This window comes from Apodemus sylvaticus, chromosome 3 (genome assembly GCF_947179515.1).
Source record: "Apodemus sylvaticus chromosome 3, mApoSyl1.1, whole genome shotgun sequence".
In the NCBI taxonomy this organism is placed as follows: Eukaryota; Metazoa; Chordata; class Mammalia; order Rodentia; family Muridae; genus Apodemus; species Apodemus sylvaticus.
In genome coordinates, this window is record NC_067474.1 from 115,680,925 (window position 1) to 115,707,135 (window position 26,211).

Here is a 26,211-nt window from a genome sequence, read left to right on the forward strand (position 1 = left end):
GTGGTCCTCTGCAAGAGCAGCAAGTGCCCTAAAGGGATGCACCATCTCTCTAGTCCTTTCATGATATTTAAACATTTTCCTTTAACAGACCACTTGCTGGCATTAAACAGGTATTAAACAAGCTTTTTTTTTTTTTAGTGCATTTTCATGGGGCACTTTTAAGTAAGGTGCATATTTCTATTTGCTAATAATGGTCATTACAGCTGGTGATAGTCAAAGGATATTATATTTTGTAGATCTCACTTTAACTAGGTATATTTTCTCCACACTATATCTCCTTCTAAGTTTCAATTCAAATAATCAAGGAACTTATTCTCCTGCCTTCTTCTTCTAGTCTTTGTTTCAGCTTCGATTTGTGTTGCAAATACAACTAATCAGGTTGTCCATCTTAGGCAGCATAGAGACTGATGAAAGACACTTATTTCTTATACATAACCAGGAAAATTTGTTATGCTCAGGTTTTACTAAATATACTAAACCTTCCCCCAGAATCTTTTTTAGATAAACCTCATATGTTATTTTTCATCAAAAACTTAAACTTTGCCAAATGCACACTTCTTGATGTATCAGAATTGAGGCCAGGAGTTCACTGGGCTGCACAGTGGCATCTGGGGCCCTCGGTTTTGAGAGGCGAGGCCGAGCGCGGTGAGCTAGGGGCAGTGTTGGTAGGGGTTCGAGTCCCACCACCTCACCGCATCCTAGATTCCGCAGGTGTCCTGAGGGGAGGGGGCGGAGCATGAGGGGCGTGGCTGGGCAGGGCGTGTCACGGGCTCCGCCCCTCCCGCGTCGGCGGCTGCGGCGCCTCCCCCGCCCGCGCGCCCTTGCTCCGCGTTCGGCCCGCCTCGCCCCCGCGCGGCCTCTCCGCTTTCTCTCCCGCTTCGCTCCGGCCTCTCTGGAGTCTGCAGCGGGGCGCCGGGAAGATGGCGGCGCGGGGAGGCGGCGCGGGGGGCGCGGGCTCGGGATCCGGACCCTCTGTTGGGACGACGGGGGAGGCCACGGAGCCCGCGCTGCGCCCTGGGGAGGTGGCTGCGCTGCACCCCCAGGAGGTGGCTGCCCGGCTGCAGCGGATGCGACGGGAGCTGAGCAACCGGCGGAAAATTCTAGTGAAAAACCTGCCCCAGGACAGCAGCTCCCAGGTATGGGCACCGGGCCGGGGTGACCGGGCCGGGCTTGGGGACACCGCAACCCGGAGGAGTCCGTACTGGTCCCAGCGCCTAAGAGAGAAGGAAGGCATGTACGCCGAGCCCAGAGCCCTTTGCCTCGACGAAGCCCTTCTGCAGCCAGCGAGAGCAGCGTGTTGGGAAACTGAGGCTGGGCAAGGCGGAGTGGCTCGTGCAAGGTCAGGGGGTTCTGGGGCGGCTGCTGCCACGTCTGATCTGTACTTTGTGTTCCCTCCAGCCCAAGGCGGTGTTGTAGGAGAAGGCGCGTAGTGGGGAGCTGAGGAGCTCAGATTTAGGGTACTGGCTTCCGGAGCCCCTCGAGAAGGGAAGGGGTCCTGCTTAGGGTGTTGGGGACTTGGATTGCCACGGGGGCGGGGTCACGGGAAAGCTGGGAGAGTTCTTCTGCAGAAGCACTTGACCAAGTTTGTATGTAACAACTTTGCTCGGTTTGCTAAGGCCGCATAGAGCAGAGGCTGATACTGCGCCGGCAGAGTCTTACAGCCTTCTGCCAAACCAAGTATGGCAGGATTTGTTTCTCAGGACTTGTGCGGAGTTTAAAGCTAAGCAGCTCGCCGTCTTTAATCCAGATTAACTGTTGCTCTTGGATTAGAAACCCTGAGTCGATTTAACTTTTTTTCCTGATTGCAAAAGTTAAAGTCGAGCGCTAGAGAATTTGGAGGATTTTCCTGGGATTCATATTCATTCATTCTCATTCATAGTTCTTCCCATTTTTTCTCTCTGTCTTTCCCTCATTTCCCCTCCTTTCTTTCTTTGAGATAGCATGCCAAGTATTCCCAGGCAGGCCTTGAATTTCTGATCCTCCATTCTCCACCTACCATCTGCTAGGAATTCAGGTGTGTAACACAGTCTCGGCAAAACAGTCCTGCGCGCACACGAGTGTGTGTGTGTGTGTGTTTATTACTCCAAGACTTCATGAATGCATGCAACACTCTACCACCCGAACTATAACACCCCCCCCAGATGTCTTTCTTCCTTTTCTTGTGCACAAGTATGCACATGCATTTGTTTTTGTTTTTGTTTTTATCAAAAATATGAAACAATGTAGCATTCTTTAGGTTTCCTACAAGTGCAGATGCTTGTACATTTCATATATAGGTATTTGGATATGTAAACTAAATGTGATGCTCTTCCTTGATAAGTAGGACCACGAAAGGAATTTCATAAATCCATATTCTGCAGATTTATGAAATTCCTTTTGTGGTTCATACAGAGTTGCAAGAGGACTGGTTAGTGACAGTTGCATGTCCTCTGTGACTTATAGACGATGACAGTGCCTATCTCATTCCCATTGGTAGACTTTATGTAGAATCAATAAACATGAGCCTACAACCTCATAAGGTATTTAGGTGGTGGCATCTCATCATTCAATTTAAGATGGGCCACAGTGCCTATTTCTCTCAGTCAGATGGTTTCTGTGTTGCCACCCGAAGGTCCTTACATTGGAAAAACAGCCTTCCTGCTTATGAATGGCTAAGGTCTCCATGGAGCTCTGGGGGTGGGGGGGAGGGGGGCTTGGGAGAAGCAGATGGCATTGCTACAAAACAAATTAAAGAAGTATCGACTCTGTGATAGACAATTTAGCAGAAGATGGAGAAGTGTCTGGATTTCCTTTGCAGAATGTCAGCTATTTCTGTTGTAACATTTCCCTGCATGAAGTCTAAAAACACTTAATGCAAATTCAAGGCAGTTCAGTATGTTCTTGCTTCCCTGTTATCTTTTGCATTTCTGTTCCCAAAAGAGGTAGAAAAGAAACCCAAGGGTCTTAGGAACTATTTCAATACTACCTCATCTATATGCTGACAGAAGGCTTTCAGAGACTTACATCTGTGATTGTTTGGGGGTAGGGACATATTTTTTCCCCTGTTTTAAACTTACAGTTACTCTACATTTCAGGATTTTTCTGTAAAAAAAAGTTGCTAGTTTATTTGCATAAACTAGCAAATAAAATTGATTTAAGCTGTCTCCGAAAAGTCATTTAAATTTTGCACCAAGCTCAATTCTTATGCCCCCCCCCCCCCAAAGAACTGGAGAGATTTACTCAAAGTTGAAACAGAGCTGCCAGTCAGTGAAGAAGCAAAGGTCTCCTGACCATCCTGTCATCCTTCTTTTCCCTAGTAATGGGTAGAATGTTTCCATAGTTCTGATACACAGTTCTGAAATCTAAACAGATCAGTCTTAGATTCCACATGAAGTGTGTTGGAACCTCTCTTTGTCCCTCCCACAAGCCCCCTCGACCTCAGTACTTGTATTAGCTTTGTCAGTTTTCTGTTCCTGTTCATAACTAAAAATGGCAGTGTTACATAAGTAAGTAAATTAAGTGTAAGTATGTTAACTTCCAAAAGATAACAAAAAGGAAGTCCAGTAGATTATTTTTATGTAATAATGTATGTTTTTACTTGTCTAATAAAATTAATTTTCTATGTTGTATTTTCATGAATATCTTCAGTTATGACCTCTTTTTTCTTTTGGGTTGTGTCTTTAACTTCCTTTCACAATGACTGATTTTTCCTTAGTGACTATATTTTGTTTTCAACTTACTAATCAAAGTTTAGCTTTATTTTATATCTTTTCATCAGGAAAGATTATATTGCCTGAACTGAAACTACATTCTTAACTATTATAAAAATATTGTGTTTAATTATTAATCAGATATATGAAATACTCTGTTTCTAGATGAGTTCGTGTGTTCACTCATTTATTTTAAAAGATCATATTAAGGGCTGTCCTAGTTGGCTTTCTGTTGTTACTGTGATAGAAAACACATCCGAAAGAAAAAACAAAAGTTTTTTTTTTTTCCAGTTTACAGGGTTTATTTCAGTTTACAGTTTATTGTCCATCATTATGGGAAGCCAGGGCAGGAACCTGGAGGCAGGAACTGGAGCGGAGGCCCCAGGAACACTGCTTACCGTCTCGCTCCCTATGGCTCGCTCAGCCTGTGTTCTTCTACAACTCAGGACCACTTGCCCAGGAGTGGCACCACCCACAGTGATCTGGGCTTTCCCGTGTCAATCATTAATCAAGACGTGCCCACGGGCCAATGGAGGCAGTTCCTTAATTGATGTTCCTTCCTCCTAGATGAGCCTAGCTTGTGTTAAGTTGACAAAAAAAGTAATATGCCTAAGGACTAGTTTTCAAATTGTCAAACGTAGAGAAGCTACTGTCTGGTACTTGGTTAATAGTAGCCTTATAATTTGTTCTTAACATTTCAAAAACATGGATATTTTATTTTTAGAACATGTGTGTGCATATGTATGCATGGTCGTGTGTGTGTGTGTGTGTGTGTGTGTGTATGTGTGTACTCACAGGTGAATGTGAACATGTTACATGTATGTGGGGGCCAGATGATAGTTTCAGATATCTTCAGGAATGCATGTGATTGTATATGTGTGCTCTCCCTCAGACACACTGGTTTTTTGGTTTTTGTTTTGGTTCTTTTTAGTTATTGTTTTTGTTTCTGTTTTAGAGACAGGTTCTCTGTGTAGCCCTGGCTGTCCTGGAACTCGCTATGTAGGTAGGCTGGCCTCGAACTCAGAAATCTGCCTGCCTCTGCCTCCTGAGTACTGGGGTTAAAAGCGTCCACCAACACATTCAGCTTTAATTTTCAACTTTGAATTTTTTTTTTTTTAGATTTAATTATTTTGTATTTTATGTGAATGGGAATTTTGCCAATGTTTATGTATGCATGTCATGTGTATGCCTGATGCCCACAGAGATCTGAGGAGGGTTACCCCGGCACTGGAATTAATTCTGAATTGGCCTCAGGGTGGGTGCTGGAAACTGAACCCCAGTCCTCTACAAGAGCACCAAGTGCTCACACTCCTTAGCTGTCTCTCCAGCCCCTCCTCCACATCCATCTCTTCTCATTGGTCAGGAGATCAACCATTAGTTTGGGCTCCCTGGCCAGCCAGCCCCAGTGTCCTCCTGACTACACCTCTCCAACACTGGGATCACAAGAATCGGTCTGACATTTTAGGATTGAAATAGCAAGCACTTTTCTGACTGAGCTAGTTCTCCGGCCTCTGGGAGATTTCTTCTTAGACATAGCTCTTTAAAATAAAATTTGAATTTCTTTCACATATTTGTATAACATTTACAATGACAGCCTACAGCTTCACAGTTTCTGTGACTTAAATATTTATAGAAAGTATTTTTAAAGTGAAACTTTTAGAAGTACATGCATGAAATACCTTATGGAAATACAAACTATAAAATCTTGCTGGACCTAATGGCACAGGCCTGTGACACGAGCTCCTTGGGAAGCTGAGGCAGAAGCACTTTAAGTATAAGACCTTCCAAGGCTACAGAACAAGTTTCAGGTCCCTGGGCAACTTAGTGAGATCCTATCTCACAATTAAAATGTAAAGACAGATAGAGCTGGGATTATACCTTAGTGGCAGGGTACTTGTCTAACAAATGTCTGGGTTTGATCCCCAGTACTGGGGAAAATAAAATATAAATAGTATACACAAGCACACATACATATACGCATATTAAAGTCTTTATGTTAATATTAGTGTGCAGCCAGTCAGACCCTCTCTGGTCTGCCTCTGTAACTTTCTGCAATCGTCTTGGCTCTCTTGTTTACCCAGTCCCAGCTTTGGATCAGGTCTCTTTACCTTTTGAAGAGATAGTTATAACTTTGCAGTTTGTCACTTCCTGTGGTCCTTCCCAAGTCTTATATCTTAGCCTATCCTTTGTACAGTATCACTGTGTCACTTGAGAGAAATCCCATCTCCCTTTCTTGTTTAAAAAAATAAGAAGTAGCAAATCTTGGGCTGGGGAGCTGGTTTGTGGGATAGTGCGCTTGCTGTGCAAGCTTGAGGCCTGCAGCTCGAATCCTTTGAACCCAAAGCCATGTAGCTGAGCACTCAGGAGAGGGTAACACAGGGTCCCCAGGGCAGGCTGGCTAACTGAATTGAGCTCCAGGTCTAGCCAAAGCTCCTTCCTCGGTAAATAGAGTGACAATAACGGAAGACATTCAGGGTCAACTTCACGCCTCCACAAGCATGTCTATACATTTCACATGCACCTGAACATACATACACACATGAAAAAGGAAAACAATGATCCAACAGAAAACCATTGGCTTGTCTTCCCAGGACCAGTGCCTAAACCGTTTGTTACTAAACAGTGACATTTAGACCGTGAGAGGGAAGCTGGGCAAAGTTTTGTGTTTTCTCTGAAAATTTCCCATTGTATGTTCTACCAGGACCACTGAATTTAAAAGTGATTTAGAGTAACCTTATCACAAAATGCCCTTTTTCCCCTGAGATTTGACACTTACAGAAAGTATACATTTTTTACCCTATGGCTTTCCACAGTTCCTGTTCTTTTATTGTTGTTTTATTATTTTTACTTTAGTGTATGTTTGCTCACATGCATCTGTGTGCTCTGTGTATGTTCCCGGTGCCCATGGAGGCCAGCAAGAGGTGTTGGAATGTCTGGAACTGAAGTTACAGGCGGTTGGTTGTAAGCTGCCGTGAAGGTGCCAGAAACCAAGTTCTCCGTGAGAGCAACAAGTGTTTTTAGCTGCGGATCCATCCCTCCAGCCTCATAGCTATGACCTCTGAATAGTCTGACATGGTAGGATGGAAGTCCAAGATGACTTTTGTAGATCCATCCATTCCCATTAGTCCTGCCCTGGATTCTAGGCAACCATTCATAACTCCAATCCCTTATATCCTCTTTTAGCTTAGTCAGGCATGAGGCATGCACTTGGCGTATGCATGCGTGCACATGCGTGCACACACAAACACACAGGCAAACACACAAACAGTAAAAAACTTCAGTATTTAAAAATATTGTATTTCTCTAAGTTACATATTTATTGTTATCTGAACATTGTGTTACATTCCCTTTTCTAATGTCACTAAGCAGAGTTAACTTGTCAGCTCTAGCTGCTTGGTGTTCGTCACTCCATTCCCAGTGTAACAAGGCCACCAAAAACAAAGAGACACACTTCTGTATTTCTGGAACACCATAGCCTCCTCAAGTTTTGAGTGTTGGCAGACATCCTCGGAAAGTGTTTCAGAAATGCTGTGCTGTTGAGGCCGAATTCTAGAACAGTATTTTGGGGCCTGCATCACAGTGCTCTGTTAAGAGCATGTGCCAAAAGCCTCTCATAATCAAGAGAGCATACACCAGGTGATCTAGAGAGCATGCCCCAGGTGATCTAGAGAGCATGCCCCAGGTGATCTAGAGAGCATGTCCCAGGTGATCTAGAGAGCATGTCTCAGGTGATCTAGAGAGCATGTCTCAGGTGATCTAGAGAGCATGCCCCAGGTGATCTAGAGAACATTCCCCAGGTGATCTAGAGAGCATGTCTCAGGTGATCTAGAGAGCATGTCCCAGGTGATCTAGAGAGCATGCTCCAGATATTCTAGAGAGCATGCCCCAGGTGATCTAGAGAGCATGTCCCAGGTGATCTAGAGAGCATGTCTCAGGTGATCTAGAGAGCATGTCCCAGGTGATCTAGAGAGCATGCCCCAGGTGATCTAGAGAGCATACTCCAGGTGATCTAGAGAGCATACTCCAGGTGATCTAGAGAGCATGTCCCAGGTGATCTAGAGAGCATATCCCAGGTGATCTAGAGAGCATATCCCAGGTGATCTAGAGAGCATGTCCCAGGTGATCTAGAGAGCATACTCCAGGTGATCGTGATCTAGAGAGCATGTCCCAGGTGATCTAGAGAGCATGCCCCAGGTGATCTAGAGAGTATGTCCCAGGTGATCTAGAGAGCATGCCTCAGGTGATCTAGAGAGCATGTCCCAGGTGATCTAGAGAGCATGCCCCAGGTGATCTAGAGAGCATGCCCCAGGTGATCTAGAGAGTATGTCCCAGGTGATCTAGAGAGCATGCCTCAGGTGATCTAGAGAGCATGTCCCAGGTGATCTAGAGAGCATGCCCCAGGTGATCTAGAGAGCATGCCCCAGGTGATCTAGAGAGCATGCCCCAGGTGATCTAGAGAGCATGCTCCTGTTACCAAATAGGTTAATTCTTACACATGGCTCTTCCCAGTTACATCCCATCTTCCATAGAAGGAATATGTTGGGAGATGTTTGGGTTTGCAGGTCCAAATTTGAACATCTGTTTAAATTTGCTTGCTTTAGCTGGGTAGGATTACAGTCACACAATAGCATCTAAGCAGCTTTGGGTAGCAGCAGGCTTGCCACCAATCACAGGTGCCCCCGTGTCTGAGGGCAGACCTCCAGAGGGTAATGGATTACAGGGAGTTGTCTCTAACAGGAGGCTTGGAAGCTAAGTAAAATCAACCCTGGTTGGGGTGGTGGCGTACAAAGAGATTCCTGCTGCTAACTCACCAGGACCCCCCTTTTCTCTGTAGTTATGTTTAGCTATCTTTAGCTTGGTGGGAAGAGACAAGCCAAAGAGTAATAAACTCTTAGAAAAATAAGAAAGAAGGAAGGAAGAAAATACACTGGATACATTTGGTTGCTTTTGTGGCCTACACACAGTGGCCTTACTTGGAAGGGGTGGTGTGCACCAGGAGGGAAAGTTAAGAGGCAGGCGGGGAGATCAGACTTCCTAGAACATTTGGTGCTCTCTCTCCTTTAGGTGCTGATTAATGGTTACCTGCAGGATTGCCCTGAGGGGCTGGGCACTTCTTCTTAAGTTCTGCTCCCAACCTTTCTTACCACTCTTGGAGGCTAGCCTGTGCTCAGGACTGCTGCTTGAGCTTACAGGGTTCTCTGTAACCTGGCTGCCTCTGCCTGGAATCATCAGGAGATACGCTCACCTGGCTGTACAGAGGGCTGACTGTACTAGCTGTTACTTGCCCAGTGGATCTCCAGTATACTGACATACCTGGGACATCAGACCATTCCCTCTGTCACCTTTAGGCTCGGGTGTAGAGAACCATGGCTAGCCACAAGATTTCTTTAATCCTTTGTAGGATGTCTCTTTAAAAAAAATCTCTGCAGTTCCTTACTTTTTGTTTTTATCAGTATATATTCATTGAACCAAATAATCGCCCATCTTTATCCTTTCCCCGCTTGTCCCGCCCACTGGCCCCTTCCTCTTATAGGCCCCCATCTTCCGCAGTCACTTGCATTTCAGTGCATAATACTGTTTTGTTTTGTTGCTGAGAAGAGGATGCATATATAGGCATATAATGAGATGAGACCCCCTTTTTTCTTGCCTTTCTAAGCAGTACCCAGCTGTCCCTCTCTCTCTGGTGTGGATGGGCTTCCTCTCTGTTTGCCTTAGACGGTCCCCCCTCCCCCTGCTCCTCCCTCTGCTCCTCCCCCTGCTCCTCCCCCTCCTGAGGAACTGGTTAAAAACAGGCAGTAACTGGGCCTCAGCCCATCTCAGTCCAGCAGTGCCCTCCCCAGAGTGATCCGTTCAGCAGGGGACAGCCCAGAAGCCAGGCTGCCGAGGTGGCTCAGAGGGGAAACCTGGGGGCTCCTGAGCTTGACTGACATCCACATGGTAGAAGGAAAGAACTGATTCTTCTAAGTTGTGCATGTGTGCATGCATGTGCACGAACACACATACACACACAATGTAAACAAACAAAAAGGTAATAAAAAATTTAAAACTAAAGAAGCCATGGGAATTGTTCATTAAGGAAAATAATCTTTTTTTTTTTCTCCGCCCTGGGCACAAGTTGCAGAAATGTTTTGCAGAGGACAGAGCACATGTCAGGAAGACTGACAGGACACTGAGAAGCTAAGCTGGAGTCCTTTAAGGACCCTACAGCTGACCTTCCCTCTGGGTATCATTATCTGAGTCTTCTTCCCATTGTTTCACTCCTTGGATCCTCTTAAAAAGGTGTGTGTGACCACTCTGGAAATCAGTCTGGCGGTTTCTCCGAAAACTGGGCACCTCACTTCCAGAAGATCCTGCTATACCACTCCTGGGCATATACCCAGAGGATTCCCCACCATGTAATAAGGATACATGCTCTACTATGTTCATAGCAGCCCTATTTATAATTGCCAGATGCTGGAAAGAACCCAGGTATCCCTCAACAGAAGAGTGGATGCAAAAAATGTGGTATATCTACACAATGGAGTACTATTCAGCCATTAGAAACAATGAATTCATGAAATTCTTAGGCAAATGGATGGAGCTGGAGAACATCATACTAAGTGAAGTAACCCAGACTCAAAAGATGAATCATGGTATGCACTCACTAATAAGTGGATATTAACCTAGAAAACTGGAATACCCAAAACATAACCCACACATCAAATGAGGTACAAGAAGAAAGGAGGAGTGGCCCCTTGTTCTGGAAAGACTCAGTGAAGCAGTATTCGGCAAAACCAGAACGGGGAAGTGGGAAGGGGTGGATGGGAGGACAGGGGGAGAGAAGGGGGCTTATGGGACTTTCGGGGAGTGGGAGGCTAGAAAAGGGGAAATCATTTGAAATGTAAATAAAAAATTATATCGAATAAAAAAAAAGGTGTGTGTGTGTGTGTGTGTGTACATACATGAATATGTATTTGCATGGGTGTAAAAAGGCAACCTCAAAAGTTTACTACCTACTCTGTCCACCTCTTGAGACAGAGTTTCTTATTGACTTGCCAACTGGGCTAGACCAGTCGGCCGGCCAGCCACTGAGCCTCAGGGAATCCACCTGTGTCCACTTCCCTAGTGCTGGGATTACAAACACAGGCTACCACACCTGGCTTCTTTATGCACATTCTAGGGATTAAGTTTAGGTCTTTGTGCTTGCAAGGCAAGTGCTTTACTGACTGAGCCCCTACCCAGCGCCTCCTCAGACTGGTTCTTGCTTCGCGTAGTAACATAACGAAGAAGTTTAATAAAACGTAAAGTCTCAGCCTTTGCATCCTTTGGTGTTGTAGAAGACATCTCTCATTTACACAGGGTATTCTAGCCACACCATTAAAAAGTTTATTTTTCATTATGTGTAGGGGTATGTGTCTGCATGTACCCATGTGTGTGTGACTGCAGGTGCTGGAGGCCAAAGGCATCAGATCCCTTGGAGCTAGAGTTACACACAGAACGTTGTGAGTTGCTTCATGTGGGTCCTGGGAACTGAACTCCATCCTCTGGAAGAGCAGAAAGTGTTTTTCATCGCTGTGTCATCCCATTAGTGATAACAACAACACAGATTAATTATGATTGTGTATGTGCATGTGGCGGTCAGAGGACGGCTTTTGTGGAGTCAGCTCTCTCTCCTGCCTTTACCAGCACTGGGCAGTTAAGTACCTTTCCCCACTGAGCCTGGTGTCCTTATTCGAATACATTTTCAACACCTTTTGTTTCACCAGAGCCACTGTGAGGAGTCCTACTCCACCCCAGGCAATTTCCTTTATTTTAAATGTTTTAATTGTGATAAAGTGTATCAAAAGCGTTTCCTTTGAATAGTGAGCATTGATCCAATTTTGACTAATAACTTACCATCCTTCCGATCTGGTCTTTAGGACATGGTCCCACATTTCCTGATGATCTCATTTATTTTCTCTGAATGTACGCCATCAGTCTTTTGCCTTGCTGCCTTTTAAAATATGGCTCCCCAGCCCGAGTCTAGTCGAAGGATCGAGAAGGCCCTCAGAGATCTCTTTCCTCTGGGTACCTGTGATAACAATAGGTTAAAAAATTTTTCGTGTGTGCTTACCATCACCTGGATCATAGATTACATAGATTATAATGTCATGCCATGGCTATACAGTCAGCATTTCTTACTCCCATTTTATTGATAGGAAAACAAATAGAAAAGTAACCTTGAGTAAGGTGCCAGAGACCACCGAGCTAGTTAGGCGTAGAGTGGAGAGGTAACGTCTTGGTTGATTCCAAAGCTCAAGTTCTTATCTCAGCCAAGGCTATGCCCTTAAGCCCTCTCCCACACACTCTATTGTAAGTGTCTCAAAGGACAGGATCATATCCTATTTACCTCTCTGTCAACACTGTTTAACCCAGAAGCCGATGAGAGACAGCAGAGCAGAGAAGGCGTGCCTGCTTGCTTTATCTGAAGTGCTGCATGCTGAAGTGTGTCCAGCTCACCTAGGGCTGGACAAAGACATGATGCAGTGGGGACTGTATTAGCTCTTGGCAGTGAAATTATCCCATTCACTTCAAATTACTCAATTATGAGTCTGTTGAAAGCTGTATCTTCTCTCCAGAAAGTGCCATTATTCATAGCCACAGAAATCCACATATAATTTCAAGAGGTTACGGGTTTCTTGTGGCTTTATTGCTGATCTCACTAGAGGACTGCAGACCAGGTTGAAACATGCTGTTGTTGGGCTCGTGCCATTCTGATGATGGCTTGTAGCAACTCTTGAGTCTAGACGGAGTTCTGCCTTGGTTGTAGGATACCTCCTGTGGGCCACGTGTGTTTGAACACTTGGTCCTCTGGCCTTGTGGTGCTGTTTTGGAAGGCTCTGCAACCTTTAGGAGATGGAGTCTCTCAAGAGAAGTGGGTCACTAGGAGTGGACCTTATAGCTTATAGATACTAGACTGCCTAGTATCTGCCACTGCTCTTCCTTCTCCAGGATGATCTGTACCCCCAAGTCATGAGCCACGGTAGGCACTATTTCCCGTAAGTTGTGGCTTGTCAGGTAGGTATTTGATCACAGCAATGGGGAACGTGGCTGTGTGGTGACCCAAAGCCAGTATACTTCCTTTCTCCTCTCTTTTTGTTGTTGTTGTTTTCAAGGTGGGATTTCTCTATGTAGCCCTGGCTGTCCTAGAACTCCCTCTGTACACCAGGCTGGCCTCTAACTCCACCTGCCTCTGCTTCCCAGGTGCTGAGGTTAAAGGGGTGCACCACCGATGCCTGGCATGCTCTTTTACTTAAAAAAAAAATGGTTTCACTGAGTACCTCAGGCTGGCCTCAGATTTCCAGCCTTCTCACTTCAGCCTCCAGAGCCCTGGCATTAAGAGCCTGTGCCACCGCGCCTGGCGCAGAGCTCCCGTGCAGCTCCTGGGGAAGAGCTTTCATTCTGAACCTCGGTGAACCACATCAGTGTGCTGTGGAGATGGTGTTTCATCCGGGCGATAATGTAACTTGGACTCCTTAATATTCTTTTTGAGAATGTCAGTCATGAAGCCCTTCATGTTTGCTCTTACAGTTTATCCCTCGCAGGGACTGCGGCTGGCCCTGAGCAGACGTTTGCCAAATTTTTCTTTTAAGAGAATATTTTGGGCTGGGTGTAACGGCACACACCTGTAAGCCCAGGACTCAGAAGGGCGAGAAAGAGGAGGCCCAGCTGAGGCTTCACACATGAGAACATATCAGATAAGGTGAAGTAAGGAACTGAGGAGCTAGGAGCACGGCTCACACGGTGTGCCTCTTGCCATGTACCTGTGAGAGCCCAAGGCTCAGAGCTTGGCACCCACATAGAAAGCTGATTGCGGTGTGTACTTGTTGTCCTGGTGCTGGGGAGACAGAGATCGGAGGGTCCCTGCGGGCTGGCTCAAGTAAGCTCTGGGTTTACTGGGAGACACTGCCAAAATACAATAAGATAAAATAAAATAAAATGGAGAGCAACTGAGGTAGAAACCTATGGTCATCTCTCTGGCCTCTGCATGCATGCATATGCACAGTGCATGCACACCTGCCCCCCCCACAGTACACACATTGATACCTGAACACACATGCACACCTGCGTACATATATTCATATATTCATACATTCATATGTTCATACTCGCACACCCATTCGCATATGCATTCACACCTGCACACACACACACACACACACACACACACACACGTACATACCCCCCCACATACATTCACACCTACACACACACACACACACACACACACACACGAGCGCACATTCACACATACACAGATTGACGGAAGTTTGTTTCTTTCAATGTGTCAAGAACTTTATCTTAGTATTTCTTGATTTAAAAATGGTTTTTCTATTTTTTTTTTTATGGATTTGGGGACTGCAACTCTCGTGAGCCCCTGAATGTCTTTTCTAGGCACTGTTCCGTCCTCTTGTACATGGTTAATGCAGATTGTGAACTGTTCCCTCTCCAACTTTCTCATTTTCTTTGTTAAACATTTGTTTCCACCATAATGCTCTATGAGCCTAGTAAGAGTCGTCCGGAAGCTCTGTTTGTGCCTGCACTCCGTCTTTAATCCTCCCCTGCCTCCCGCCCCACGCTCACCTCACCCCTGCACTCCCACCTTACCCCTGCACTGGGCCTTCTGTTTTTCTTTCTCCAGCCAGCTACTGCGATTATCTGCATTTATTTCCTGGACCTCGGATCTTCCTGCCTGTTTAAGTACTTAATAATAACAACAGAAAAGTCCAAATTAGTCTCTGCTCCCGACTTTGGGAGTTTTTTGCAGTTTGAGCTGGAGAGAAAGTGGTGGGTCTTACAGGAATGTGTGACACCTGAGAGCTTTAGATTTTGAAATAAGCTTTCAGCCGTGCAGAGTGAGGCTGTGAGTACAGCTCGGAGGATTTTACTTCCCTGAGCTGCTGGAATGCGCACGGCCCAGTGCACACCCACTCCAGCGCCAGTCATTTACCGCTTAATGAGGGGCGTGCATTGGGAGATCTGCTTCAGCGCTGTTGCCAGTGTGTAGGTCCCATGTTATGCACTCATACAGACCTCTGCGATGGAGGTCAGTCACTGCAGATGCCCCCCTGCTGCTGGGAGTCAACACGTGAGACTACTGCTGCCTCAGGATGCCATGTTGCTTTGTAGTAAACTGTTTTATAAGCAGAGAGATCTGTATAATGCTTGAAAGGATGCGGTACTGAATACAAAGACCAGTAAAGCAGCTGTTGACGATTAGCTGCAAGTGTCATTTACTATGTAGTCTATCCGAATACCGTCTGTACTTTAATATGACTCTAGGTGTGTTTACACCAGCGTCACCATGGAGGTGTGAGCGTTGCTGTGTGATTCCACCTTGCCTCTGCTATCAGGCTGGCATGTAATAGGAACTCTCACCCCCTCCTTGCAGTATTTTTTTTTTTTTTTTTTTGGATTTGGTTTTTCGAGACAGGGTTTCTCTGTGTAGCCCTGGCTATCCTGGAACTCACTCTGTAGACCAGGCTGGCCTCGAACTCAGAAATCCACCTGCCTCTGCCTCCCAGAGTGCTGGGATTACAGGCGTGCGCCACCACAGCCAGGCTGCCCTCCTTGCAGTCTTAAGGGACCACGGTTGTTACATACTATGTTTGACTACGTAGATATATGATGCATGACTGTACTTCTTATAAGTTGATGTATCATGGACGTAACCATACCACCATCATGATCCGGGTTGCCCTGCTGCCTCCTAACCTCAGGTTGTGTCTACAGCTGGCCAGCTGCCCATCATGCCCTTTGTAGTGAAAGTTCGCACAGCTCAGTCACTTCCTATGCTGAATCACTCTGCCTCCTGGGTCTCCTTCAGTCTGAAAGCACTGCTCCAGACTGTCCATGGACCCTTTTCGAAGCTCACAGGCTGTGCAGACTGTTCTTCAGTTTGGGAATATGTGGCGTTCCCTCTTGATTAGAGCTATGCATCTTTGGCAGGTGTGTATCGTTGATCGTAAGGTCATAAGGTAGTAATGTAAATGGTGGTGCACATTGTAAAATCTGCTCCCCTGTTGATTACACCGTGTTTGAGTTACTTTGATTCACTTTGATTCAAGTAGAGTCTTCCAGGCTATGAGAGTGTCCCTTTAGGAATGATAAAGATGTTCAGGAAGATATTTTTGAGGTGAGCCATCCCATTCCTTTTGACGCATTCAAATGTGTTTGGTTACTAATTTCATTAGTACAGACTCTCGTTTCCTATTCTGTTCAGAGGCTTATAATCCATTCCTATAATTACTTTGATGTCTCTGTTGTCTTAGATTTGGGTAGTAGGGGTTTTAAATGGTTCCTCTTTTGTTTCGGAAAAGTTGATTTAGAGTAAACAAATTGCAGGGATAAGGAGAAGGCTTGGTAGGAGAGTGTGCTGTTCTGCAAGCATGAGGACCTGGGTTCAAATCTCCCACACCCATGTGGAAAGCTGGCCATGGCCGGAACATTAACACTGGGGAGTGGGGACAAGTGACTCCCCAGAGCTCCCTGGCCGGCCAGCCTGGCTGAAGCAGCGAGCTTCTGGTTCAGTGAGGGACCCTGTCTGCAACCGATAAGGTGGAGAGGAGGGGAGGACTCTAATGTGCTGCTCTGGTGTCCACACACATGCACATGAGTATGCACACCCACATATGCACAAGCTTGCACACTCACATACCACTACTACCACCTCTCCCCAAAAGAATACATTAAAAAAAGAGCATGCATACCTGAATCTACCATGAAGTTCTCTAAAGACCAAAAAAGAAAAAAAATGGCCAGAGTTGGTCCACTGTGGCCAAGGCATAGAGTTGAAATGGGTAATAACAAAATGTCAGGCTGAGACCTTTAGTCAGGCAAGACCTAACTGATGAAGAGTTTATCAGCCAAATTAAGCTGTGGGTGTTTATTTTAAGGGAGTGACATGACCAGGCATTTAGCTGCCAGAACCAAGTGACTTTGTTTTATTAGTTTTGCCTCCAGGGAATTTGCATGGTGGACATCCTGACCCTGTTTCTACCCTGATCTCTATCATGAGGCTAGCGGGTCAGTGATGCAGCAGGCTCTGGGAATGTGATGGGTTGAGTGTTTCCTGATTTTATGGGTTTATCCTTCAAAGACACTGAAGATACCATGATATAGTAGATCACCGTGTTTGCTATGAGTTCTGCCAGCCAGAATGAAATCCCAGTTCTATCCCATGCCCTTTGAGCAAGTCATTTACATCTAGGCCTGACTTCCAGATAGGTCCCCAGCTTTAAAGTCTAGATTTGAAAATCTAGCTGCTGTGGTCATGAGATTAATCAAAACACTGTCCATACGTAGGTGTGTACGTGCATTCGTGGTGTGTGTGTATGTGTGTGTGTGTGCATGTACATAAGAAGTCAGGTATGTGACATTTGCTAATAGTCCCAGCACTGGGGAAGTTGAGACAGGAAGATCCCTGAGGTGCACTGTCTAGCCATTATAACCCATCATCACTGAGCCCCAGGTTCCAGAGAGAGAGACTCTGCCTCAAGTTGGAACAAGGTCAGTGAGATGATTTAGTGGGGATCTAGATGCACTTGCTGCAAAGCCTGGTGACCTGAATTCTAGCTCCAGCATCCACATGATGGGAGAGAATTAATTCACAGGTTGTCTTCTGACCTCCCCACCCATGCTATGGCACCCCCATAAACAAACAAACAAACAAACAAACAGATAACAGAATAAAATGTTTAAAAAACAAAGCAAACAGAAAGCCAAGGTAGACAGCTCTCAAGTACCCTGTCTAAATATAAGACTTTTAATGTTTTCCAATATCATTTCTCAGCACCTAAGTGTCAGGTTAGTAGATCTGGGGACTTTATTGTGTTAGATTGTTTAATTTTCAGAATTGCTGATTGGGGGCTGTGGAGATGGGTAAGACAGTAAAGTGTTTGTTGTAGAAGCTTTAGGACCTGAGTTTGGATCCTCAACAATCAAGTAAGAAGCTAGATGTAATGACATGCAGCTGTGATCCTAGCAGGGGGTGGGCATGGCAGGGCTGAGACAGAATCCTATGACTTGCTGGTCCACTAGTCTGGCCAGTTAGTAAACACCATACTGAGTGAGAACCTTTGTTTAATAATAATATAATATATTTATAATATAATACTTGTTTAATAATAATAATAATGTGGGGTTGTTCATCAAAATGGCTCTTGAAGCGAAGAAGGAATCCCTTGCCCCTCCCAAAGCCAATGCCAAGGCCTTGAAACCCAAGAAGGCAGTGCTGAGAGCTGTCTGCAGCCACTGAGTGAAGATCTGCATGTTACCTACTTTTCCCAAGACCCTGCTGTTCCAGAGGCAGCACAAATGCTCTTGTAAAAGCACGCCCAGGAGAAACAAGCTGACTGCGACATCATCGTCTCTCCTCTGAACACTGACTCAGCCACAGCGCAGATAGAAGAAACAGCACACTTAAGTCCACTGTGGATGGCAAAGCCAACAGGCACCAGATCAAACAGGCCATGAAGAAACTATGTAGTTGATGTGGCCAGAGTCAGTACCCTGATAAGACCTGATGGAGAGGAGAAAGCTTATGTTCGGCTGCCTCCTGATTATGATGCTCTGGATGCTGTCAGCGAAGTTGGGTTCAACTAAACAGAGTCCAGCAGAGAGTTCTAAAGACACTGGTTTTTTGTTTGTTTGTTTGTTTTGTTTTGTTTTTTTTACCATTGTGGTTGTTAGAATAAGTTTGGCTTCATAGATTCATGACTTGAATTCTATAGGGAGGGACACTACTAGGAGGTGTGGCCTTACTGGAGGAGGTGTGGCCTTGTTAGAGGAAGTGTGTCACTGAGGAGGTGGGGCTTTGAGGTCTCATATATGCTCAAGTTCAGCTCAATGCAGAACACAGTGTCCTGGCTGCCTTCTGAGCAAGATGTAGAATTCTCTGTTCCTTTTCCAGCACCATGTCTGCTTGTGTGCTGCCACTATGATATGATGATATTAGACTAACCTCTGACACTGTAAGCCAGCCCCAATTAAACTCTTTATAAGAGTGGCCTGTGTCTCTCCATAGCAATAAAACCCTAACTAAGACAACCACTGGGGGAAAAAAGGGTGGAGGGGGCTGGAGAGATATAGCTCAGCAATTAGGACTGTTTAGTACTCTTGCAGAAGACTTGGGTTCTGGTCTCAGCATCTGCAAAGCAGCTCACACCTGTCTGTAACTCCAGTTCGAGGGGATCTGACACTTCTTCTGGTCACGTCTGGCTCTTGCACACTTGACACATATCAATTCATGTAGGCACATATATGTGGACATAAAAAAAGTGGCTAAGGAATATGCTTGACATTAGCCTCTGGCTTCTATACATACATGCACCTCCATGTACATCCACACACGCCTGTGCACACACACACAAAGAATTGCTGATTGATTTGCTGCTGAGTTCCATTAAAACATTTTGCCAAGAATTTTGGGTTGGAATCAGGACAGAATTTCTAACAGTAAGATAGCCCTAAACACCCACCACGTTGTACTGTGTCCCCATGCAAAGTAGCATTCTGAACATGGACAGCAGGTCAGAGCATTGCTGAACTCTGAAGGTTAACGATCATGTCCCGCAGCATGGAATATTTGGCCACGCCTTAATTCTGTATGTGAAAATGAACACACGCCCATCACATTTGTATGCATCTTTTCTTTTGACTTTAATAGTAAAATTATATGTATACCAAAGTGGTTTAAAATACAGTTTTTCATTATTTGTTATCAGAAACTGTTTGACTTGGCTACCTATTTTATATAACAGCAAATCTAGCATAACATAAGCATTTCTTGAGTGAAAAAACATGTGAGTTCTTCCCAGAGTGTCCATCCTGGCATCTGCACTGCCAGGCTTTTCGTTGCTATGACAAGACACAGGTTGAGAAAAATAGCTTCAAACAGGAAAGCTTTGTTTCGGGCCTTGGTTTCAGAGGTTTCTGCCTGCTTTTGGCTGGTTCTCTTGTTTCTGGGCCCAGGGTGAATCATGGTGGAAGGGCTTAAGGGAAGAGGCCACTCACTGTAAGGCAGCTAAGAAGTAGGGACAGCAAGGGACCAGGGACAAGGTAGACATTCCAAAGGCTTGTCCCAGCAGCCTCTCCCAGAGGAGGCCCCATCTCTGAGCCTCACCAGCTGCAGCCAGCAGCACCAGCTGGGAACCAAGCCTCCAACACCCATGGGAGTCTTTGAGACAACCCCACTTAAAACTCTAGCAGGCCTTGTTCTTGGAAATTGATGTTCTGATCCAAAATTTGTACAGAAATACAAAGAGCTTAGACTATCTGAGGTAATTGTGAAGAAAACATTCATAGACCAATACTACCAGATTTAAAGACTTAGTATAAACCTGTAGTAATTTAATAGTGTAATACTGATGGAAAAAAAGAACAAGATAAATAAATGAGTGGAGCAGAGGAGAGTGCAGGTGATCCAGGAGCCCGGTGAGGCCAAGGCAGGGCCCTGAGGGAAGTGAGAAGGTCTTCTGCCCAAAGTTGGCCCCGACCTAAAGCCACCCAGAGCAGTTCTTCAAAGGTGAATCCTAATCTGAGTTGAATATTAGGATATAATAATGTCTCTGTGGCCTGAGGCGGGCAAAGACTTCTCAAACAGGACACAAAGAATTCTCCAGAAAAGAAAATGTGATAGATTGAACTTGGTAAAACTTAATGATATCTCATCAGAAGGACATAATAATATAAAAAAAAAACCCATGTATATCAAAGTCCAGAAGAAAATCCTTCATATTTGACAAAAGACTAGTATCCAGAGTTTATGAAGAAATTCTAAGTTGGGCATGGGAGCTCACCCCTGTAATCCTAGCCTTTGAGAAGTTGAGACAGAAGGATTTGAGACCAGCCTCAGTTACATAATGAGATAAACTGGGCTACACAGTGAGACCTACTCACCCACCTCCTCTCTCTCTCTCTCTCTCTCTCTCTCTCTCTCTCTCTCTCTCTCTCTCTAACTTCCCTCCCTCCTTACCCCTCCCTCCCTTCTTCCCTCCCCCCTTCCTTCCTTCTTTCCTTTCTTCCTTCCTTTCAATATTGTGGTTATTTTTTGAGAAAGGGTCTCTCTGTTGTGTAACTTTGGCTGTCCTGAATCCTACTATGTAGGCCAGGCTATCCTCTAACTCACAGAGATTCCCCTGCCTCCTGGGGTACTTCAGATAAAGGCACATGCTACCATACCCTTCTCCAGAAAGAGAGAGAGAGAGAAAGAGAGAGAGAGAGAGAGAGAGAGAGAGAGAGAGAGAGAGAGAAGTATGTGTGTGTGTCTGTGTTTGTGTTTGTATCTGTGGAGGGAGGGAGGGAGGGAGGGAGGGAGGGAGAGAGAGAGAGAGAGAGAGAGAGAGAGATACAAACAGACAGTCCAAGAAACCAAAGCTATTTTACAAGTTAGAAAGATTCAAGGCTGACAAGATGGCTCTGTGGATAAAGACATTGTTACTAAACCTGATGACCTGAGTTCAGTTCCCAGATTCTACATGGTAGAAGGAGAGAACTGACTCCTCTGACTTCCACATGTGCACTGTGGTGTGGCTTCTCTTCTTCACACAAAATATACACGTGTTAAAACAAAATTAGAAAAACCAAATTATCCTGTTTAAAAACCGTCCTAATAGATAGAACAGATACTTTTGTTGGGAAAATGCTCACAGCCATTGAACAAATAAATAAACGGCAGGGTCAGTCTGTGATTCCATTATTCATGCCAGAGAACCAGATGCAGAGCACAGTTGACCACCCGTGTGCCTACCAGTATGGATAAAGTGGCAAGCGATACCCCTGTTGGCTCGGGTCTGGAACACTTGACAGTCATGGTCTACTAGTGAAAGTGTCAAGGGCTTCAAAGGTCTCAGAAACTGGCAGATTCTACTGAGGACAAACATAAGCTATATATAGTCCTTTTTTTTTTTTTTTTTTTGAAAGAAAGAAAGGCAGAGTCTGGCCAAGCTATGATATTACGTGTTTCACAGTTCTGGTCCAAGGTCAAGGGTGTGTCCCGTGCGGACAGCAGGCATGCATGCACATCCTCTGAGTCCTGGTCACTCCCCTACAAATCCACCAGTGTTCAATAGCTGGGACTTCACCTCGATGACCTTATATAACCCTTGTCAACCTCTAAACACAATCAGATTAAGTTTCTGCTCTTGTAATACCTGAGTGGGAATTAGACTCTAGCAAGAGCTGTTGAGGGGACAAAAGCTTCAAATTATAAAATACCCATGCATATAATTCAGCAGTTTTAGTCTCATGTATAGTTACTCAGAGTTTTTATTCCCAGTTTTATTCTAAAGAGCCCCAAACTAGAAACAACAGTAATTAAGGGGAATCTTTTTTCCTACTAAATTACAGACTTTTCAAGTTACATATTTAGTAGAGTATATAGTTAGCACAGGCTTGACAAGACCTCCAATGGGACAGAGACATAGGATAACACACTGTGTATCAGGCTGTTGTCTGAGAGAGAGTGTGTCATGGTTTACATCTAAAAGATCCCCACAGACTCACATTTTTTGAACACTTGGTTCCCAGTTCGTGGCACAATTTTGAGAGGTTCTGGACACTGGAAGTTGAGAGAGAGTGTCACTGGCAGAAATAGATCATGAAGGAGCGGCCTTAAAGTTTATGTCCAGCCCTGCTTCCTGTGCATGCTATTTCCTGACTTCCTATGATGGGAAGACTCTCAACCACACATTGCCATTACTGTAGACTGAGCTGTCCCAGCAAGCCTTCCTGACCATGACTGAGGGGAACCCTCTAAAACCCTGAACCAAAGGAAAGAAAGAATTCCTCTCTTGAGTCTTCCCTGTTGGGGGTTGTCACAGTGTTGTGAGCGCTAACTTGTACCATCGCTCAGTGGGGGCCAGACAGTAGCTTATCCAGCTGGAAAGAAAATGAAATTAATTCCCCAAGTAAGATAAGCCAAATTCCTACTTGATACTATGTGAAAACTGCAAGGTCATGCTTGACATCCCATTTAGGAAACTGAGGCATGAGGATCAGGAGTTTAAGACCAGCCTCAGCTGTGAGACCTCCCATCTCAGTACCAACCAAACAGACAAAAACAAAACAAACAAGCAAACAAAAAACCAACAACAGCAAAAACAACCCCTCCTCCCCCTAAAAATACATATAACTCTAAAGTAACTAGAAACTAAAATGTAAAAGGAAGAAAATTAGTGGAAAACAAAATACTTTAGATATTTGGTTAGGACGGATCCTCCTGTCTACCTCCCCTTTCTTCCTCCCCTTCCTCCCCTCCTCCTCTTGTTTTTGTTGTTTAAAGACAGGGTTGTATGTGGCCCAGGCTGATTTTGAATGAACTTACTACGTAGCCAAGGATGACCTAGAACTTCCAATCTCTCTGTTTCAACCTCCTGAGTGCTGGTATTGCGGCTGTGCACCCCCATACCGGCTCAGAAAAGGACTGTGTAAGGCACAAACTCCACAAGGGGAGGAGTCATAGATTTGGCTTTGTCCAAAGGAAAAGCCTCTCTCCACTGAAAATCTCAACTAAACACAACAGCAGACCAGGCACTGATTTAAGACAACCAGGTGATTGCCAAGGCTGCCAAGTCTCCACAATTTGACACTAAGAACTGAAGACAGTGCCTATACAATTCATCTGGCAAAGAGAGGTTGAACTGGGGCCTACCTAGAGTCTTCATCCATATGGAGGGGTTCATGGTACAAGAAGGTATTCTGCATGCTACCAAAGGAGAAGGGTAAGTAGCAACCCAGCTGCAAACCCTTATATGTACAGTGCTTATCTGCTTGCAAGATATGCTGGTGCAGTAGTGGGACAGAGTCTGTGGGAGTAACCAACCAACATCTGGTTTGAATTAAAGCCACCCATTCCGTGAGATGGCACCCATACCTAACACTCCTTGGGTGGCGGCGACCAAGAGACTAGGTGGGCCAAGGACCTGGGGGAACCAAAAACTATTGTTCTGCTAAAGGAACACAGCAATCAAAGGCTTCCTAATGACATTCCGTGGACTCGTAGATCCTTGCCTTGCTCAGCCATCATCAGAGGAGCTTCCTCCTGAGGCAGATGGGAGCAAATACAGACACCCACAGCCAGGTAATAGGCAGAGCAAGAGACCTTGGAACACTCGGCCCTAAAAAGGATGTCTCCACCACATCCCCACACCCCCTCAAGGGCTCAGGGGCCTCTGAGGAAGAGGAGACAGAAAGAGTGTAAGAGCCAGAGGGGATGGTGGTGCCTTCCAGACACACAGGGCTGGCACAGAGATGGGAGGTATGTTCAGGGCCTGCACAGATCTGTACCAGATAAAGTTGGAGATCTGAGAAAAATGAAAGAGGTGGACAAACTCCCCATCCCTGACCCAGATGGCCCCTGGCTTTAACAGATCGCTACTTGCAAACGAAATATTTTTTCTCCAAGGGAGTTTCACCGGGAAAACAGACCTCTCAAAGGTAGGTCCCAGCCTTAGATAGCCAACACAAACGAGACTCAGTGGCATATTTGGAGGTTCTTTGTCTTATAATGTCATTTTTTTTCTAACCTTAACAGGTCCTTTGTGCCTATGATATAGCTTCCAGCTTTAAGATTTTATGGGATCCTGTGTATGCAAACACGTGTGTCTGCATTTATATGTATTTCTTGTGCTTTTTCTTTGGGTTTTTCTTGTTTGGTAGTTTTGCCTTATTCTAATTTGTTTATTTTTGTTTTATTATTATTCTTTAGATATCCATTTCTTTTATTACAAGAGACAGAAAGGTCTGGGTGCTAATGGAAGGGGGGTGGGGAGGAACAGGGAGGAGTAAAGGGGAAACCATAAGCATAATATATTATAAGAAAAAAATCAATTTTCAAGAAAAACATGATTAACAAAGATTTGACTAATTGACTCCATGGTTGCCAGCTGCCACATCCTAAAGCTGTAAGGCACACCTACAGGCTAAGAACCTGGCAGGGCAAGGCTGGGTGCTACAGTCCTGAGCGTGGCGTCTTCATTGGGAAGCCGTAGGTTTGCCTGTTAAACCTTCATTACTGGGATGAGGTTCACCACTGCATGGGAGGTCTCTTTTCCTGAAGTAGCTGGTGATCGATACTACCCACATGTATAAAATATTTTTAGCAACACTGGGTTCATATTTGCTTCAGTCACTGCATATTGAAGTTAAACTGACACCCAAAGTCAGCAGTTGCCGTGCCTCACTTACCCACAGGATACAAATTAAGACCACAGAGGGCCACAGTTTTGTATCCACAAATCGACGACACTTGAGTCTCAGCTAACACTGAACATGGAAAGAATGTGGCTCAGCAGGACCTACATAAGCTGTGGATGAGGATGTAGCTCACCGCATTCTTCAGCTTCTTGTGAATTTAATCACTTGCAGCTGACCATGGTGGTGTAAGCCTGGAATCCCAGCACTTGGGAGGCAGAGTCAGGAGGACAGATGCCGGCCAGCAGCCAGACTAGTCTATGTAGCAATGTAGCAAGTCTTAGGTCAGCCAGGCACACACACACACACACACACACACACACACGAGTTTCTCTCCTGTAGGATCTTTGGTGTCTAAATGCCAGTGGATGTGTAGCATTTACAAGAATGCAATAGTTTATAAATAGCAAAATAACATTGGCCAGGAAAACAGCCAGGCATTAGAGATATAGTAGCAAGTTTCAGCATCAAGGTCCAGGTGATTTTAGAAAGCATCACCTGGGCGGGGTGGTGGTGGCGCATACCTTTAATCCCAGCACTTGGGAGGCAGAGGCAGGCGGATTTCTGAGTTCGAGGCCAGTCTGGTCTACAGAGTGAGTTCCAGGACAGCCAGGGCTACACAGAGAAACCCTGTCTCAAAAAAAAAAAAAAAAAAGAAAGAAAGAAAGCATAACCTGATTATTCCTTGTAAATGTACAACAACCTCTTGTCTGGACCCAGCTACAGAGAGACGAGGACTAGCTAGATCCACTTCATAGGTCATATTGCTATTTTCCAGTTTACAATTTATAGCAACACATTTGTTCTTTTAAGTTTCTTTTTACGTCTGTCTGTGTCTGCAAGTACAGGTCACAAGATAACCTGAGAGAGTCTGTTCTCTCCTTCCATCCTCTGAGTCCTAGGGATTGAACTCAGGTTGTCAGCCTTGGCAGCAAGCGCGCTTGCCTACTGAGCCATGTTCGACGGCCCCATGTTCTCTTCTTTTAATCCAAATTAGTGGGATTTTAAAATAGTGTACTTTATTAGAGCATACTTTGATCTGTGAAAGCCTTTTTAAAAAATAAATTACTACATTTGTGTGTATGTGCGTGTCTGTGTGTGTGTGTCTGTGTCTGTCTGTCTGTGTGTGTGAGAGAGAGAGACAGACAGACAGACAGACTGGTATGCATGTGACTGGAGTGTCTCCGCACTTATTGGTCCCACACACTAATCTCAGGCCTCAGGCTTGGTGGCCAAATCTTTACTCATTCAGCCATCTTGCTGGCCCCAAAGCTTTTCTTAAAAAGATTTGAAGCAAACAAACAAAATCACA

General features: G+C 45.1%; 1 protein-coding gene across 2 annotated transcripts in view; it reads left to right on the forward strand.

The window, feature by feature from the left end:
- Nucleotides 1–795: 795 nt before the first annotated feature.
- Raver2 (ribonucleoprotein, PTB binding 2) overlaps nucleotides 796–26,211 on the forward strand; it is an 80,817-nt gene continuing 55,401 nt past the window's right edge. The window contains exon 1 of one of the 2 annotated variants that reach the window (XM_052176844.1): nucleotides 796–1,136. In XM_052176844.1, coding sequence (XP_052032804.1) covers nucleotides 921–1,136 — 216 coding nt within the window. In that variant the 5' untranslated portion in view covers nucleotides 796–920. The remainder of the gene's footprint in view (nucleotides 1,137–26,211) is intronic. The other variant, XM_052176843.1, reaches the window with a different exon arrangement.